This window comes from Gymnoscopelus microlampas, assembly GCF_963454915.1.
Source record: "Gymnoscopelus microlampas genome assembly, chromosome: 12".
Taxonomy (NCBI): Eukaryota; Metazoa; Chordata; class Actinopteri; order Myctophiformes; family Myctophidae; genus Gymnoscopelus; species Gymnoscopelus microlampas.
In genome coordinates, this window is record NC_139949.1 from 28,204,646 (window position 1) to 28,221,189 (window position 16,544).

Genomic DNA, 16,544 nt, shown 5'->3' on the forward strand with positions numbered 1-16,544 from the left:
TGGTAATCCAGTGTGACAGCGTGTCGCGGGTTCGACTCCCGATCCCGGCGACCTTTGCTGCGTGTCACCACCCATCTCTCTCCCCATTTCCTGTCAGCCTACTTTCCTATCAATAAAGGCAGAAAAAGCCCCCAAAAATATCTTTAAAAAAATAAAAGTAGTATCTGTGTCTCACATCATGCAGCACACGCTCATGCATACATGTAGTCATTGACAAATATACATCTACTGTACATTCACACCATCCGATGAACTGTATGGTGTTTTCACACTGGATCCTACTGTGAAGTGAGCTGTTCAGCTGTTCTGTCCTCACCTAACACACTTCCCACATTCGTATTTGTCAGGTGTTGGCTTATTACAATTGCTCACTTCTACTAGCATATGTTTGGTGTACGCGACACTTCACAAACAGCTCCCTTTTAGCCCAGACCTGATTGATTAATGCCTCTTGAGGTGACCAATGACCATGGCAGTCTGTCAGGCCGACTGCCCAATGAAATTGTATTATGTACAAAAGAACAAAGGCATCCTCCTTTTTGTGCAGGGGATAGTGTTTTAATTTCTGTCCACATCTTGTCATCCTACTAGCAATCTATGTTCCAGGCGGGAAATTAGCTCTTTTAGGGACGAGCTTCGCTTGGAGTCAGCACTGTTCCCCTCCACTGGAACTGTCACTGTCACTTAGGTCTGAGCGATGACACTAGCTCTCTCACTGATTGGTCGTTGTACAGTAGCTAGGAGCTACCGCAGTTGGTAAAATGCTAACTACAGCATCTCTCTCTCTCTCTACTTTAGACTTTAACTACACAGATGATTACACAGGTGACGGAGCAGAAGACGCCAAGTCCCAGGATGGCTCAGAGACCATGCCCTTCATAGACGAGTCCCCCACCATGTCCCCCCAGCTGTGTGCGACCCGCGGGCCTGACGGAGAGGCGGTCTCTCCCACGCCACCGGACGGCCTGCCACCTGGGGTAAGGAAAAGACGATACACACAAACACAAACGCATTACTTGTTTCAGTTTCACATACTGCACCTGAAACAATACAACAGGACCAACGCATGCAGTCTTCTCTACACAGTAACATGCATGCAGCATTTCTGTTAGCTGAACCATTACCACTCAGAATTTCAGTAATAATAGTCCACTTGATATTTTTTGCACTACTATAATGCTTCCTTGTTTACTCTGCAAATGCCTCCGCTGAATAAAGTAGTGCACATTGAATAACTAATATCGGTGGTCAGTGCTCAAATGTCAAGTCATGGATAATGCATTATGTCCAGGTCTATTTGAAGGGTTAGTGTTATTAAGTTGAAAGGATGTGTTTCAGTGCCTTATATTTCATAGTGGATAGTTGAAACCTCCTGCTTTGAAACCTCAACTGCAGTGATGACCTTACTGCAGGATAAAGTATGTATGCAGTTTGACTTTTCTAGGCAGCAGACCATTGCTTCCTGCAGTTAGTCTACCCTTCACTGTAATTGTCAGTAATATAACCACAATAGGCCTGTATTGCTCACAACGCATAGTTGGTGTTGTATTCACAAGGAATTCACTTGCTGCAGCCATCAGAAATAATCGGAATCAATCTCCTGAAGTGGTTTTCAAAATTGTTGTGCCAAGGCACACCATTTGGGCAAGTCAAAATCTCAAAGCACACCTTGCAAAATAGACTCTATAACACAAGACTTTTTCTCTTATCGCTCTGTAAACATATTTATTTATTTACCATTGCCAAATAAAAGGTTTAAACAACTTAAACCCTATGTCATACTTCAAAATAGCAAAAATAGCCTATTTTCAGCTTATTTTCACTATTTTGGAAACATTTGGAAAAAAAACTAATTTGAATCAAAAGGGGAAGAAAAAAAGGTTGGCGTTGCTTGTACTGTAAGTGTGTGTCCTGCAGTGGTGACACCTTGGGGAGGCGCAGCAGGAGCCGGGATGACCCTGACCTGTCTCTCTCACACAGAAGGGCTAGCTAGCTGGCACATCTAATGCATACACAACATGAAAGCCTTCTTCTTCTCTTGGCTTGTTCCCATCGCATACTGCACAGTGGATCATCTGTTATCCATCCACACAACATGAAAGTGGCAAAGTGCCATGTAAAAATCAGCAAGTATTAAGAACTGAGGGCTTCTGTACAGCAGCCATGGTAAAACCATACCTACAGTAATGATGCCGTGCAGAGAGGAAAAGTGTCTGTGGCTCTGAGGCTCTGACTCATGAGAGTGTGTGTGTGTGTGTGGGGGTGTGTGTGGGGGGAGCTGTGTGGGTGTGTGTGGGGGTATGTATGTGTGTGTGTGTGTGTGTGTGTGTGTGTGTGTGTGTGTGTGTGTGTGTGTGTGTGTGTGTGTGTGTGTGTGTGTGTGTGTGTGTGTGTGTGTGTGTGTGTGTGTGTGTGTGTGTGTGTGTGTGTGTGTGTGTGTGTGTGTGTGTGTGTGACACAGACAGAGCTCCATCACTATAGTTTTGACCAAAAATACAGATATATCTCCATCTAGTGGTACCATGGCGTAAAACAAAAGAGGCTCACTCTTTACTATACCCAATCCAATCAATGCACTATTATTATGGTTTTGAGGCTAGTAACTGTGTTGAACATGGATAGTCTGCTGCTTCTGTAAAGCGACATTCACACTGAGCAGTATAACTAACTATAACTATATCGTTCACCATTGTATTTTATTTATAGTTGGTGTGAACTCTGCCTTCCACTTGACTTAGAACGATTTTTAAAACAATATTTGTATAGTTATTATAGTTATAGTGCTCAGTGTGAATGGCCCTTTAGTCTGTGAATACTAGACTAGATTAATTCAACATTGCAAATGAATGAGTGGACAGCAAGTCACAGCATTGACTGATTCATTGCTGTATCAAAGTACTATTGGAGAAGTCTAGTGTGACACCTCGTCGCAGTAGACTTACTTGTCTTTGCCTTTCTGACGAGTTTGAACGTTGTGTGATCTGCTGACATGTGAAGAACATGTGAAGTGTTTGTGTTTACAGAAATGTTTTTTACTCACACATAAAATTACCCTGTAGAATGAATGGACGTGTCACTTTCTTCTGTCAGCAAACAATGTTCTGGAGAACCTAGTTTGCAGACAGTTAAAACACCTATTCTTTGGAGTAATTGTTAGAGCTTCCCGGCTCTGTTTGAATTTTTTAAGCGTTTTACGCACTAGACTTGGTTTCGTGTTTTTTCTTTTTCTTTTTATTGTGTACATGTTATGTAGGTACAGTGGCATACTGTACATCCTTACAGTGGTTAATTTCCACTTTTAATTAATCTGCCATTATTGTTTTTCCCACGGTGTATACCCATGGTAAAACCTGTCAATTTGAGCGCAGTTTGTTCCCTGAAACCTACATGACATTATGACGGCGTGAAACCACCCCTCACCCGTCCAGGACCTGTAATTACATTCAGCCGTGGCAGTACTTACTGTAGCTTTACTCAGCTCAGCGTTCTGCCCCCTCATCAGATCGATAGACAGACAAAGATGAGCAAGAAAGAGAGAGAGACAGAGAGGGAGAGATAGCAGGGAGGCGGAAGAAAAAGGGGGGGGGGGGCAGATGGACAGAAAGAAATGAAAGGAAGGAACAAATAAAGGAAGAAACAAAGTGCAAAAACTAGTGAAGAGATTAAAAAGGAGAAGAATGAGAGAGAAAGAGAAACTGTCTCGCTGGCTTTAGTGCATGCATGTGTTGTCAGGCTGTTGCTGCTGAGGGGAGGAGAGAGAGAGAGAGAGGGAGGGACAAGGGAGGGCAGACCTCATCGACTGAGCCGGAACAGTGACACACACACACACACACACACACACACACACACACACACACACACACACACACACACACACACACACACACACACACACACACACACACACACACACACACACACACACACACACACACACACACACACACACACACACAAACCAGGAAGCCCAGTGGAGGAAAGCAAGGGGTGGGGGGAATTGGGTTGGGTAAAGTAGGCGGGGTCTTCTTCTGTCCACGTCCAGACGGCAATTGCTGTGAGAGGGAAAAACACATTAATGTGTCCAGGCTGGCCCCGAGAGGAGGGGAGGAACGACACAACAAAAGGAGAGAGAGAGAGAGAAAGGGGGGAGAGGGTGAAAAAGAGGGATAACGATGGAGGAGGACGAGGAGGAGGTGCTGGGCTATTTGGACAAGGTGCTGGATGAGGAGGAGATGGAGGCGGAGGAGGAGGTGTTTGACGAGCAGGAGCCCGTCATCACGCCGCTCCACCAGCAGTTCAAGGTACATGATGAGAGCCGGTTTAGCTGTGATGTGTGTGTGTGTGTGTGTGAGACACACATACTGTTCATGCATAGACACACACACACACACACGCACACACACCACTCTGACATTATTGTCAATGCTTGGCTAAATATATAGGCAAATGGAAAGTCTTATTGGTGTCTTTTCATTGTATGGCGTTAGTGAGTGGTGCCTTGTGTGTGGTGTGTGTGTGTGCGTGCGTGTGCACTTGCGTGTGTTTTGGTTGTGTTTTGGCGGAACTTTTTGAGAGGTCTGACTCTGGAGCAGACTGCTGCTCAAACAGTTGAGTGTTTATTCTAAGAAAAGGAAGTAGATCTTTTTTTTCTTACTCGTGTTGTGTGTATGTGTGACCCTGTGGGTTTTTCTCTGGTTTGATGGAGACTAATATTGCAGGGCAGTGATGTCCTTCCCCCCATTATCTGTGACTTTTATCACACATCATGAGTCACACTGTTGTAACAGAGGGCAGAATGCAGACCCGTTCTTACACCTCAGCACTAGCATTCCACGTGTGTGTGTGTGTGTGTGTGTGTGTGTGTGTGTGTGTGTGTGTGTGTGTGTGTGTGTGTGTGTGTGTGTGTGTGTGTGTGTGTGTGTGAGTGAGTGTGCGCGCGTCTGGTTAGGTTCCCCCAGACAACCCTACTCAACGCCATGTATTTCTCAACTTGCTCGCTTGCCGCACAGAAGCTCTTTGTATGTTTGACGGAGTGGAATAAAATGTCCTACCCAAGGGGAAGAAAAAAAAAGGGTTTTCTCCTCCTTTTCCTGTCTTTTTCAGCCTGCTGTCACAACGGCAACATGGCACACATGGTAGTGCTGGCCCTACTGTATATACGTAGGCAAGTTGTCTGTATGTTCAAAGTGTGCGTTTGTATGCATGTTTTTTTTCTCAGTGTTGATAGAAATTACATGGATAGAGGCTCAATTCCAACGTAATAAGTCTGATCTGATGCCATAGAGCATGGAAAAACTATTCATACTGTATATGTGCTTGGTGCATCTTAACATAACAATGAAGACATGTTTTGGAGTTTAATAAAATACATTACTAAAATTATGTGTATATGAGTGAACCAGCCAAGAGATATAGTTCAGTGTGACTTATTTGAATACAAAATAAATCCTACATTTGTCTACATGCTGCATGATTGTGGAATGTGAAAGATCCAAGGCATAAAATAATCCCATAAAAGTTGAACCTCTGTAGGAACAACTGCATAACAAAGTATTCTAGACTATTTTGGTATCAAACAGGTACAGTAATCTACAGTCAGTTATGATCATGGTCTTATCACTGTTGCGTTGTGAGCTTGTAGCAAAGGGATTTGGTATAGAGGGAAAACAGTAGGGGCCTAGTATAGAGCCCTTGGTGATGCCAGTCAACAAAGTATATGATTTAAGTGGTTAACTAATGTGATGATGATATAGTAGTTCAGCTATATTTTTTTCCTTGTGGGTTTAAAAAGTGCAGTGAGACATTCTACTGCTGGGATAGATTGGATGATAATGATGCATAGTAGTTTTCATAATCAGATACATTATGCTGCTGACTGTTTACATCTGCAATAATCTAGCTACTTCCAACTTCAGTGCTGTGCATTACATGGGGAACCTCTACAGTACTGTGGTCACGCTGTTCCAGTGGTTGTGAATGAGTGAATGCACGTCTTATTGTTATTCATAATGGGGGGTGCAGATCCGTAAATCTGTAAGACTGATTTTACTGCCTTTATAGTAATATCAGTCAGCAGGGTGCTCCATCGACTGACCAGTGCGTTGATATCACAACGTCTCCGATGGAATACTGGTGTTGCTCCACCTCTTAGCTGTTAGCTTCCTCTCTGTCAATTTTATACACACACACACACACAAGCTCAGTCATTCATTTGCATTACAGGACTTTTTACTCAGTTTCAGGGACAGCTCCTAACAGAGACAAACTATTCTGCTCTTGTTGATATCGAACTAAGGAGAGAGAGAGAGAGAGAGAGAGAGAGAGAGAGAACAGGTAGCAGGGGAATGACACACGGCAAAAAGTCCGGCCGGTCAGGAGTCGAACCGGGGACATGCTACATATGCGCTTTAACCTTTAACCCTATCAGGTCACCCCAACTTTGCTATATTTGCCTGTGTACTGAATTCATAGTATTCTGAGTGGGTGAGCTCAGACATTAACCACTTGAACCCCACCATCCCTATTCTGAGGCGAACATTAGCCAAAAATAACAGATCTACAAGCTCACAACGTGTCGCCTTACAAGCTTGTAGATCGGCTATTTTTGGCAAAGAAATTTGGTGTAGTACAGTCATAACAGGTCCCTTTTACTAAGAATAGAGGGTATTAAGTGGTTAAGAGCGTTCAGAGTGTAAGCTTCCATCTTGAGCAGTGACATACTGTAGGTGTAAGTTATGGCTTGCTCTTTCCTTTCTTTTCTTATCAGGTTAGAGCTGACTGGGTACTATCAGTCTGAAGATCACGCCGTGTTAATAATTAATCTCACTTTCTCCTGACAGAGCTGCCCTATGGCCTCAACAAGGCACAGACCCACACCCACCTCACACAACAAAAACTAAAACTAAAATTTCAGCTGTGGTTGTGGGCAGAATGGCAAATGATAGAGCTTTTCTATCTATTGAGATGAGCTTCCTTAGTTTACCTAGTCTGTATTGACAAATAGGATTTCTTTTGCCTTTTTCCATGGGGCTGCCAGTGCACATGGTGCTTTGTTTGTGAGCTATAGGTTGTATATGATATAGTGAAAAGCTATTAAAAAAATAAAATCTTTTACATACCTATAAAAGCAACTGGTGTGTAGGAGAAGACCAAACAGGGGCCCAAAATGTTACAGAAAAACTCCTGCACACTGTCTTCAAAAGCATTAATGGGAATATAACTAAGTTTCCGACTAGATAACCTGATGAAGAAACGTTGTTATACCTATTAAAGTAAACTTTTGCATTTGATGACGGTGTGCAGGAGTTTTTCCTGTTATATCAGGAAATTTGTCTTGTACAATACCTGAGTGTGAGTCTAGCAAATGTCATCACGATGGGGCGAGTTCTCGCTAACACTCTGTTTGGAGCGGAGCTCCTCCCATGTACTGAATATTTAGTATAGTACAGATCTGGTCAATATAAATGACCATTGACCAGATCTGTAGAGGGTGCAGGTGAGTAAATAAAATAATTTCCGGCTGGTCCATGGGAGTTGCTCCGTTCCTAACAGAGCGTTAGAGGGAACTCGCTAACGAGAACAAAAGTTCTCAAGAAAATACAGTATGTGCAAAACTCAGCTATAGTCTCTGCTATAGTACATTTTTTACTCAGATTTTGGCCAGTAAGGGGCTAGCTCTACTGCATGCACCTTCTACATGCAGCAACAGAAAGCATTATACCCCCATTCACATCACCCCCCCCCCCCCCACATCAATTACTACAATAGTCTTAATTAATGAACATGCCATACATATTTATTTTTAACTGTGTTATCAAAGATCTGACCCTTAAGAACACAACTGATTTAACACACACCTTTCCATGAAACCTAGACTATCGGGTGTTTTGGGTCTTTCAACATCAGAAACCCTCACCCAGGCGACCTAGCCGGGTGTGGTCAGTCTCTGGCTTGTCTCTACAGTAGGTAGCTTGTGTGGTCCATGGATCACCCCTCCTGGTCCACAGCCAACTTGATGTCTTCTGAGCAGCATCAGTGATGTTCCTGGTTGCTCTCCTGCTGCCTTGAGCCCCAGCAGATTGAGTGCTCTGCAGAGCGACTGGCCTGCAAATGCTATGTATCCGTCCTCGATGGGGCTGCATAGAGTCCTCCATCCCCTGCTTTTGGCATTTGCCTGCCAGGCCCTCATATTTGGTCTTCCTCTCAAATGCCTCCTCAATTTGTTCCTCCCAGGGCACAGTGAACTCCAGCAGGACCACCTGCCTTGTTGATACAGACACAAGAACCATGCCAGGCCTGAGTGTTGTCATTGCAATGGTGTCTGGGAATTTGAGCTGTCTCCCTAGGTCGACCTTCAGCTGCCAGGCCAAAGTTGTTGCCAGGAGTCCCTGCTTGATTTGGGCGCTGTTGTAGCTTATCCCCGGCCCTGACAAAAATGATGAAATGATGGTCTCTGCGACCACCCTCTGCACCTGGTTGTGGCACCAGCGGTAGTGCCCCTCTCCCAGGGCTTTTGGGCAACAACTCAAGATGTGCTCCAGTGATCCTCTTCCCTAATCCACTAATCATAACCCAAAAAGAAAAGAAACTCCATCCAAAAAAACTCCATGGGTCATGGAGTTGGTAACTCCATGGGTTACCAACCCACTTCTATAGAATAAGTACATACTAAATAGAGACAGGAAACAATTATAAATAAATAAAAAGGGGGAAGGGGGGTCAATCAAGGGGCAGATTGACTTATGGACTTTGTATTAGCTTTCATCAAGTGCCTGATCTTTTCTAGCTTTAGAAAGGACAAAAATAATTGGATTAACCCATTAAGACCTGAGGCAGATTCTACAAATGCCTTCTAAATCAGTAGTTCTCACACTTTCAAGATTTTAATAAAGGACTACGCTGGACTCAAACCTGCAATATCACAGTTAACTTCTATGCCTAGAGTACTTGACGCTAGTTGATCCACTAGCATGCCCCAAAGAATATAACATTTGTCACAAAAATGCAGCTCTTGTCTGTTGACACCTTCATATCTTTAACATTCCCATATTGGCATGTTACACCGCTGACTCACCGCTTGCAGCTATTTTCATCACCATATGAATTTTTATAAGGTCTCTCTTGTTTTGCTTAGCTTAGAGGCAACTGCATCTTGTTTTCAATATGTGATTTTACAGTCTTTCCCCCTGTTTTCAAAAACTGTATTACTTTTATTAGTCACAGGGAGGGTGGTAACTTCCCTGTTCCTGAAGTCCAAAATACCACAACCCTCTATCGGCTATGGAAGGACTTGCAAAGAGAGAGACTTTCCACAAAGGAAGTGGGCCATTGAGAATTTGTTTAGATTTGTAAGCCTTCCCAATAAACAACTGCCCTTTATGTGGCAGGGGATCGGGGGGGGGGGTATTATTGTCAGTGCTTGCTTACTGTACCTAACCATGCTGTACCAATGTGGACATGTGTGGGATATTGTGACCTGTCCGTGGTCCCCTGGTCAAGGGACTATCTCGTATTTTTGAGTATCTGCTTTCTCGTGACATGGCAGAAGATATTGTCCAGGCATCCAACAGACTGACGTCATAATCCTGCTTTAAACAGGGCATGTGTGAGCCTCATGCCAACAAACACTGACCTGACTCTAGTATAACTTGCACTGTTAAAATCTAACTTCTGGATTGTGTGTGTGTGTGTGTGTGTGTGTGTGTGTGTGTGTGTGTGTGTGTGTGTGTGTGTGTGTGTGTGTGTGTGTGTGTGTGTGTGTGTGTGTGTGTGTGTGTGTGTGTGTGTGTGTGTGTGTGTGTGTGTGTGTGTGTGTGTGTGTGTGTGTGTGTGTCCTGCAGGGAGACATAGAGAAGGGACTGGAGATGAAGAAACTGGTGTTGTCTGGCTTCTTGGCCAGTGAAGAGATCTACATCAACCAGCTGGAGGCTCTGCTACTGGTGAGACCCAACACACACACATGCAGCAACTGTCTGACTGAGTTCCATTAGTGGTTACTGCTCCTACTGAAAACAGGACCACAATTGGATGTTTCCTGAAAACCGTTACCGAACAATATGACTTTGCTCTCCTTGCCAGGGCATGATGTCACATCCTGTCTGTCTGTAAAGTAGCACCTACTGTATTTGACTGTTTTAGTCATTCTAAACTGAAACCGAAAACGAACATTCTCAAAGCAATACGGTTTCCGCCTCTGCTGTCTCAAGCAACATTGTGCGTCTATGGTAACCCAAAGCCACATGTGGGGGTTAGTGAACAGGGTGTGTCCATCCCACTAACGTGCGCATGCACACACAGTACAGAGTCAATGTCTCATAGCCATATTGACCTACGGCACACACACACACACACACACACACACACACAGAGCACTCTGCATTGTTACATGACACCCTACTACAGTACCTCCTCCTCCTCTGTTCGACCGCTCAGACAAAACAGTGTATTTTTGCACCTGCTGTACAGTAAATACCTCAGTAGCATTCTTGTGCCTGTAAATAGGATATACATTCATATTTTCATGCACATTTTCTTAACTCTTTCCTTTGTAGGAAGCTTGCACAAAATAATGTATAAACGTGTGATGTGACTACGTTGAGGTTGTAGCAGAGGTAAGACTGTGTCAGTATAACAGCAGGAGTCTCCTCCTCCTCCGCTCTTGCACTTCCCGTTGTCTCTCAGCTTTCGTTTACAGCACTTCTACCTGCTTCGACCATAATATAGGCAGAGCAGTCGGATCTGTGGCTCTGGACAACCAGAGCCACAGATCCGAACTATAATTCATAATTAGATGAATTACAGTTCATCTAACTATCTTCTTGTGTAATTTTAGATATGTCAGACAGTCAGTCAGTCAGTCAGTCAGTCAGTCAGTCACAGACTCTCTTGTCTGTCATGCTTGGTTCTCCTCAGTGGCTGGAGCAATTGCTCTGAACTTGCACACAGGCATTGACCATTACTATATGTACATTGTGAGAAAGCCCGTTTTTCACTTTCCCAAAATGTAAGCTGTAACACCGGAGATTCGGAGTTCGGGCTATGGGATCTATTGTCACCATGGTTACAACCCCGCAAGCTATGGGATGATTAAACTGCATGTGTGGATTTACTGCACGCTGCCGAGCGGCCACTGCCAGACAGAGGACGCTGCAAACTTATAAAGGAGTGGGAGGGCTATGAAGATATCATCTTCATAGCACTAGCACACAGATTCACACTTGCAATGTTCTAATTCAGGGCGGGACGGGACGGGTCGCACGTGCGTGTGTGTGGGAACTGTTGCAGCTAAGACATCGAACACAGGCCTTACCCATACATAACTAAAAGTCTGCAAATACTTTGACTGCGCACATCCCTGAGTATGGACTAGTGAACTATAAATCATAGTTAGATTTAGTGACGGTAACAGTCACTTTGACCACCACATTCTAATCATCGTTGAGTCAAAGTCGATGTTTCTGCAGAAGTTTAAACCATTAAAGTTGACCATACTAGCCCTTCCGAAAAATGATAATCATTTTGTATTTTAAAACAAAATGCCACACATCAGAGAGTTAAGACAACCCAAAAACATACTGCCTCCGGTCATGGCTTTCTCTGGCAGAGGCATAATAAGATATCATATCATAGATCATAATTTATCAATATGTACTCTGTATAATTAGATAATATAATGGCCAAAGCTACTGTCTTTTGTTCATTGCTAAAGGTCACAAGTTTCTACTTCATGTCCTCTCCTTCTCCTTCAAATCTGAATATTTCAATAGTGATATTTGTTAATTAATTTGCTTTAGTTTTTTTCCTGACCCTACTGGGTCATTAATGTATGTAATGTCATATGATTTCTCTTTCTCTCCCCCCAGCCCATGCGTCCTCTTAAGGCCGCGGCCACCTCCTCCCAACCGGTGCTAACCGTCCAGCAGATCGAGACCATCTTCTACAAGATCCAGGACATCTTTGAAATCCACAAGGAGTTTTATGACGCCCTTTCTCCCAACATCCAGCAGTGGGACGAGAAGGTCACCGTGGGACACCTCTTCCAGAAACTGGTGAGATAGGGTTTCTGTTTCAGCCTATGCTTCTGTCTCTTCCTGTGTGCGTGCGTGTGCGCGTGCGTGTTGATTGAATTTGGAGAGCTCTACCCCTTGCTAGTCTCTAACACTGTCGTGTTTGTGCTGGATAATGCAGTTTTAACAGGGTCTCCCTTAACATAGCGTACAGTACGTAGCTGTTATGTGTAATCATCTCTGTGTGTATATATGTGATTATATTAGTACGGCCCCAGCTCTCGTTAGTCTCAATGGGAGCTAGTTCTCCTGCTTTATCACCATGCTGTCAAATTTGCACAGAATAATGTGCTGCCATTTTAACAGGACAGCCCAGAACGTAACACAAACAACTGTGTAACAGCATAACAAGTACAATCTGAAAAATGCTGTTCCTGGTTCAACATAAGAATTTGTTTGTCCATGGCTCAAGCTAGCTGTGGCTAGCCTTACCAGCTACAGCTGTTTACTTTATACAAAACATTAGACACGGCTGATTTTGATGGATCGTGTGGCGTAGTGGTACTATCAATGGTTAGAATACAACAGATTCTTTGTTTACCATAATTCCCACAAGGTGATTTCTCTTTAGGGTAATTCATTCATTTTAGTTGAGTGTAGCTTAGGTTTGGTGTGGTTAAGGTTATGGTAAGCATCTGGGGATGGCGTTCACCAGGCATGCCCATTGGTGGACTAACATAATTTAGTTAATCCCTGAACACTTAAACAGCAATATCAGATTGTAGAACCTGTAATATAATTATCCATAAAAAATGTGTTATTGTTAATATATGTGTCTTATATAAGTGTCTTTCTAAGTTCCATTATTTTATAAACTGTTGGATGGAGGGATGGATAGATTGAGGTCTGACTCTGAGTTGTCTGAAATTTTCCAGCACATTATAAACCTGTTATAACACCACCATGAGGCTGATTTAGAACAGAGGTTTCTCCTTGGCTTACTTGGTGCAAAGTTTCACACTGATTGGTCCAATGGTGCCTGAGCTAAGATCTTATGAATTGGGAGTAATTATCTTCCCTTCAATCAGACTAGTTGATGACAGACTAGTTGAAGACAGTAGTCAGACTTGTTGAGGAAAATCAGACTAGTTTATGACAGTCAGATTAGTTAAGGACAATCAGGCTACTTGAAGACAATCAAGCTAGTTGCAGACAAACAATGACAAGTAGACATTGCCAGCTACCGTAGCTAGCTACTTCAGTGTAAGAAACAGAAAGCTTTGAAGTGATAGATTTATATTGGTCTGATGATGATTGGTTGATCTTTTGTTGTCCAAAACAGATCTCTTTACTTGGACCAGTTTTGATTTTGATTTAAAAAAATATATAATTTGATATAATTTTCAAATGGAATACCAGACTAAAACAGGTTATTTTAGATATCATGAGAGAAATACTTCATTTATGAGCATAGTTCCCATTATGTTATACAGTTCTATTATTAATACAGGTTTCTTTCCCTCTTATTACACACACACACACACACACACACACCAGAGGTCGCGTTAGTCTGATAATTGCCGGTTTTGACCGTTTTTTATGACAAAGACCGGAAAAAATAAATCTCTCCGGACATCCTGACCGTTACAAGTTACATTATATAAAGTTGTGTATTTAACAGCCAGTCACACACAAGTTGTATCATTACGAGTTAGACTATGTCACAGATACTAGGCTAATACAAGGGCACTTGTGAGTAAAGTTGGCAAGTTGCCCTACAGTTTAACAACAGTGCAGGTTGAAGATGAAATCTAACACAGATGCGTAAATACTCTTCACAACAGCTATAGGCTACTGCAGCTATGGCATCGAGGTGAAACATGACGTTAATCATAATCGTGGACCTATTTTTAACTCTATGAGGTGGACACGTTAAAACGTGTTACCACTTTGAACTGAATAGCTCTATGAGGAGACGACAAGATTCTCACAACTCATCAACTTTCCCACGGCTGTCCCAACTAGACGCACGGATGGCATCCACTGTCTAACTATACAGCATAACCTCCTGTGAGTGAGTAGTGGTCTATAATTTATTGCCCTAACTGGTCAGCTGAGCCACGTTATGAAGGATTAATCTGAAATGCCCAATTTTGTGCGGTGCCCTCTGATTAGAAAATGCATACAAACGCAATTGATTATTGAGAAACCATTACGCACGCAGCATGCGCAAATGGTAATGTAGGTAAATACATTCAAATAGCTCAATCCAAAATATAATGCTGTAGGCCTACGTGTTATGCTGTATTTACGCACCTGCTTGTCATTAATGCATAAAAAGTAATTATGACCGTTATTTTTGTCAGATGTCCGATAAATTTGAATCCTTCCGGACATTGGGACCGGCAGATTAAAATCCTAGCGCGACCCCTGACACACACACACACACACACACACACACACACACACACACACACACACACACACACACACACACACACACACACACACACACACACACACACACACACACACACACACACACACACACACACACACACACACACACACACACACACACACACACACACACACACTGTCTCATTGTCGTTAATCTTCTCACTCGACCCCCTTCTCTTAAAAAGTCCCACCACCAACTGGCATCCATTAGTAAAGTCATCCACTCCCATCTGGGCTGTGTGTACATGAATCAGTGTACTGTATGTGTGTACGTACATGTTATGTGGTGGCTAAACATTTAGTCAGGCTGATGGTGTGAAGGTTGTGGTACAGATGGCTGTATAATTAGTCAGTCTGTTCCCCACCGTTTCTGGTCAGGGGGCGTCAAGACTTGCACCAGTTACTAGGGAAAGACACAGAAACAGGAATAGAGAGGGGATAAAAGCCAGTCGAGAACCAAGTTGTATTCCCACATATCTTAGGATAGATGCAGGGGCTCAGCTGCCATTGTCGTGCTGAAAAAACAAGTCTCTTATTTTACTGGCTAAAATATTTAGAAATGTCTTAACCACTTAGACCTGTCAATGGTATTTGACACATACAGTGTAGAACAGGCACCTGCTGTGGCAAGTCTTGAAGAAATGTGGATGTCCATCCAAGTTTCTCACCATACTTGGACAGTTTCATTTAGGAATAATGGCCTGAGTGGTAGTGGGGAGGCACAGTTCTGAGCCCTTTGGTGTGCAGACTGGAGTAAGTCAAGGCTGTGTGCTTTCTCAGCTACTGTTCAATATCTTCCTAGTCTGTGATACAACACTGTTAACATAGGAGGATGGAGAAGCAGGCTAGAGTCACCATCACCATTGACTTAAGGCTTGATCGTAACCTGTTAAACATCAGGAGGTTACAGGCAAACACCAAGTTGACCTCTGAAAATATCATATAGCTCTGTATGCCGACAATTGTGCCCTGGTAATCCACACACCAGTAGCCCTATAAAACACTCTCAGCAGCTGTAACTGCATACTGCAGAATGGGACTAACCATCAACACTCAGAAAAAGAGGCATGCCCGCAAAGCCACCCCTGCTCCCCTCAGTACCACTTTTACATGCCCGGTCTACAACCGCAACTGTCGATGCAGGATTATACTATTCAGCCACCAAAAGACTCACAAATATGAGAAGATGGTCATCATCGGACACGATGGACAACCAGCAAGCGCCGAAGCGCGCATTGTGTGTGTATTGTGTAGGAGATGAGCATTATTGAAGCAACTCCATGTTTGCTGCTGAGTCCAGAGCTCTTTCAATATTGCTATGTTTCACAATGAATTCTAATGGGAAATTAAATTAATTAATTCAGTCCACCACAGCCCCATTGCGTCCAGAGCTCTTTCAATATTGCTATGTTTCACAATGAATTCTAATGGGAAATTAAATTGGGCGGCTGTGGCTCAGGAGGTAGAGCAGGTCGTCCAATGATCCGTGGGTCGGCGGTTCGAATCCCGGCTCCTCCTCCTGTCCACATGTCGAAGTGTCCTTGGGCAAGACACTGAACCCTACATTGCCTCCAATGATTCGGTCGGCGCTAGCTTGCCACCATTGGTGTGTGAATGTGGGAAAAGTGGGGACGCTGGCGTCGACTGTTCGCCGCTCCACCTCCCAATGTCCCCTCCCTGTATGAATGAATGAACCATTGTAAAGCGCTTTGAGTAAGTTTGAGTACTTAGAAAAGCGCCATAAAAATGCAATTCATTATTATTATTATTATTATTCATTGCAAATCTTAAAGCATTGCACAGGTATGCCAGGGGAAATAACCTGTTTTGATAAAGAAGACATGTTTTTGGCGCTTATTTGATAACCATGTCCTTCATGTCAAATCAATATTACAGTTTTACTCATAACTTATCACATTATTTGTCTTAATGATTTTAGGGGTACAAACAAGCCTGTATTATAATCCTCGAATTAACATCTTACTAACATTTTATCTTATTATTACTTTCTGCAACCTTTGTGATATTTCGTAGTGAAACAGAGGCTGGGTGTGTCTGTCTCATTCACAGTGATGGGGT

The 16,544-nt window shown here is 43.2% G+C and overlaps 1 protein-coding gene across 4 annotated transcripts in view; it reads left to right on the forward strand.

Annotated features, from left to right (window-relative positions):
• The window catches only part of abr (ABR activator of RhoGEF and GTPase), a 134,918-nt gene that overhangs the window by 46,821 nt on the left and 71,553 nt on the right, over window positions 1-16,544 (forward strand). For 2 of the 4 annotated variants that reach the window (XM_084073984.1, XM_084073983.1), the window contains exons 2-4: window positions 799-977; window positions 9,840-9,938; window positions 11,862-12,047. In XM_084073984.1, the coding sequence (XP_083930110.1) occupies window positions 799-977; window positions 9,840-9,938; window positions 11,862-12,047 (464 nt within the window). Of the gene's footprint in view, window positions 1-798; window positions 978-4,103; window positions 4,302-9,839; window positions 9,939-11,861; window positions 12,048-16,544 lie in introns of those variants that run through there. The other 2 variants (XM_084073985.1, XM_084073986.1) reach the window with 2 other exon arrangements.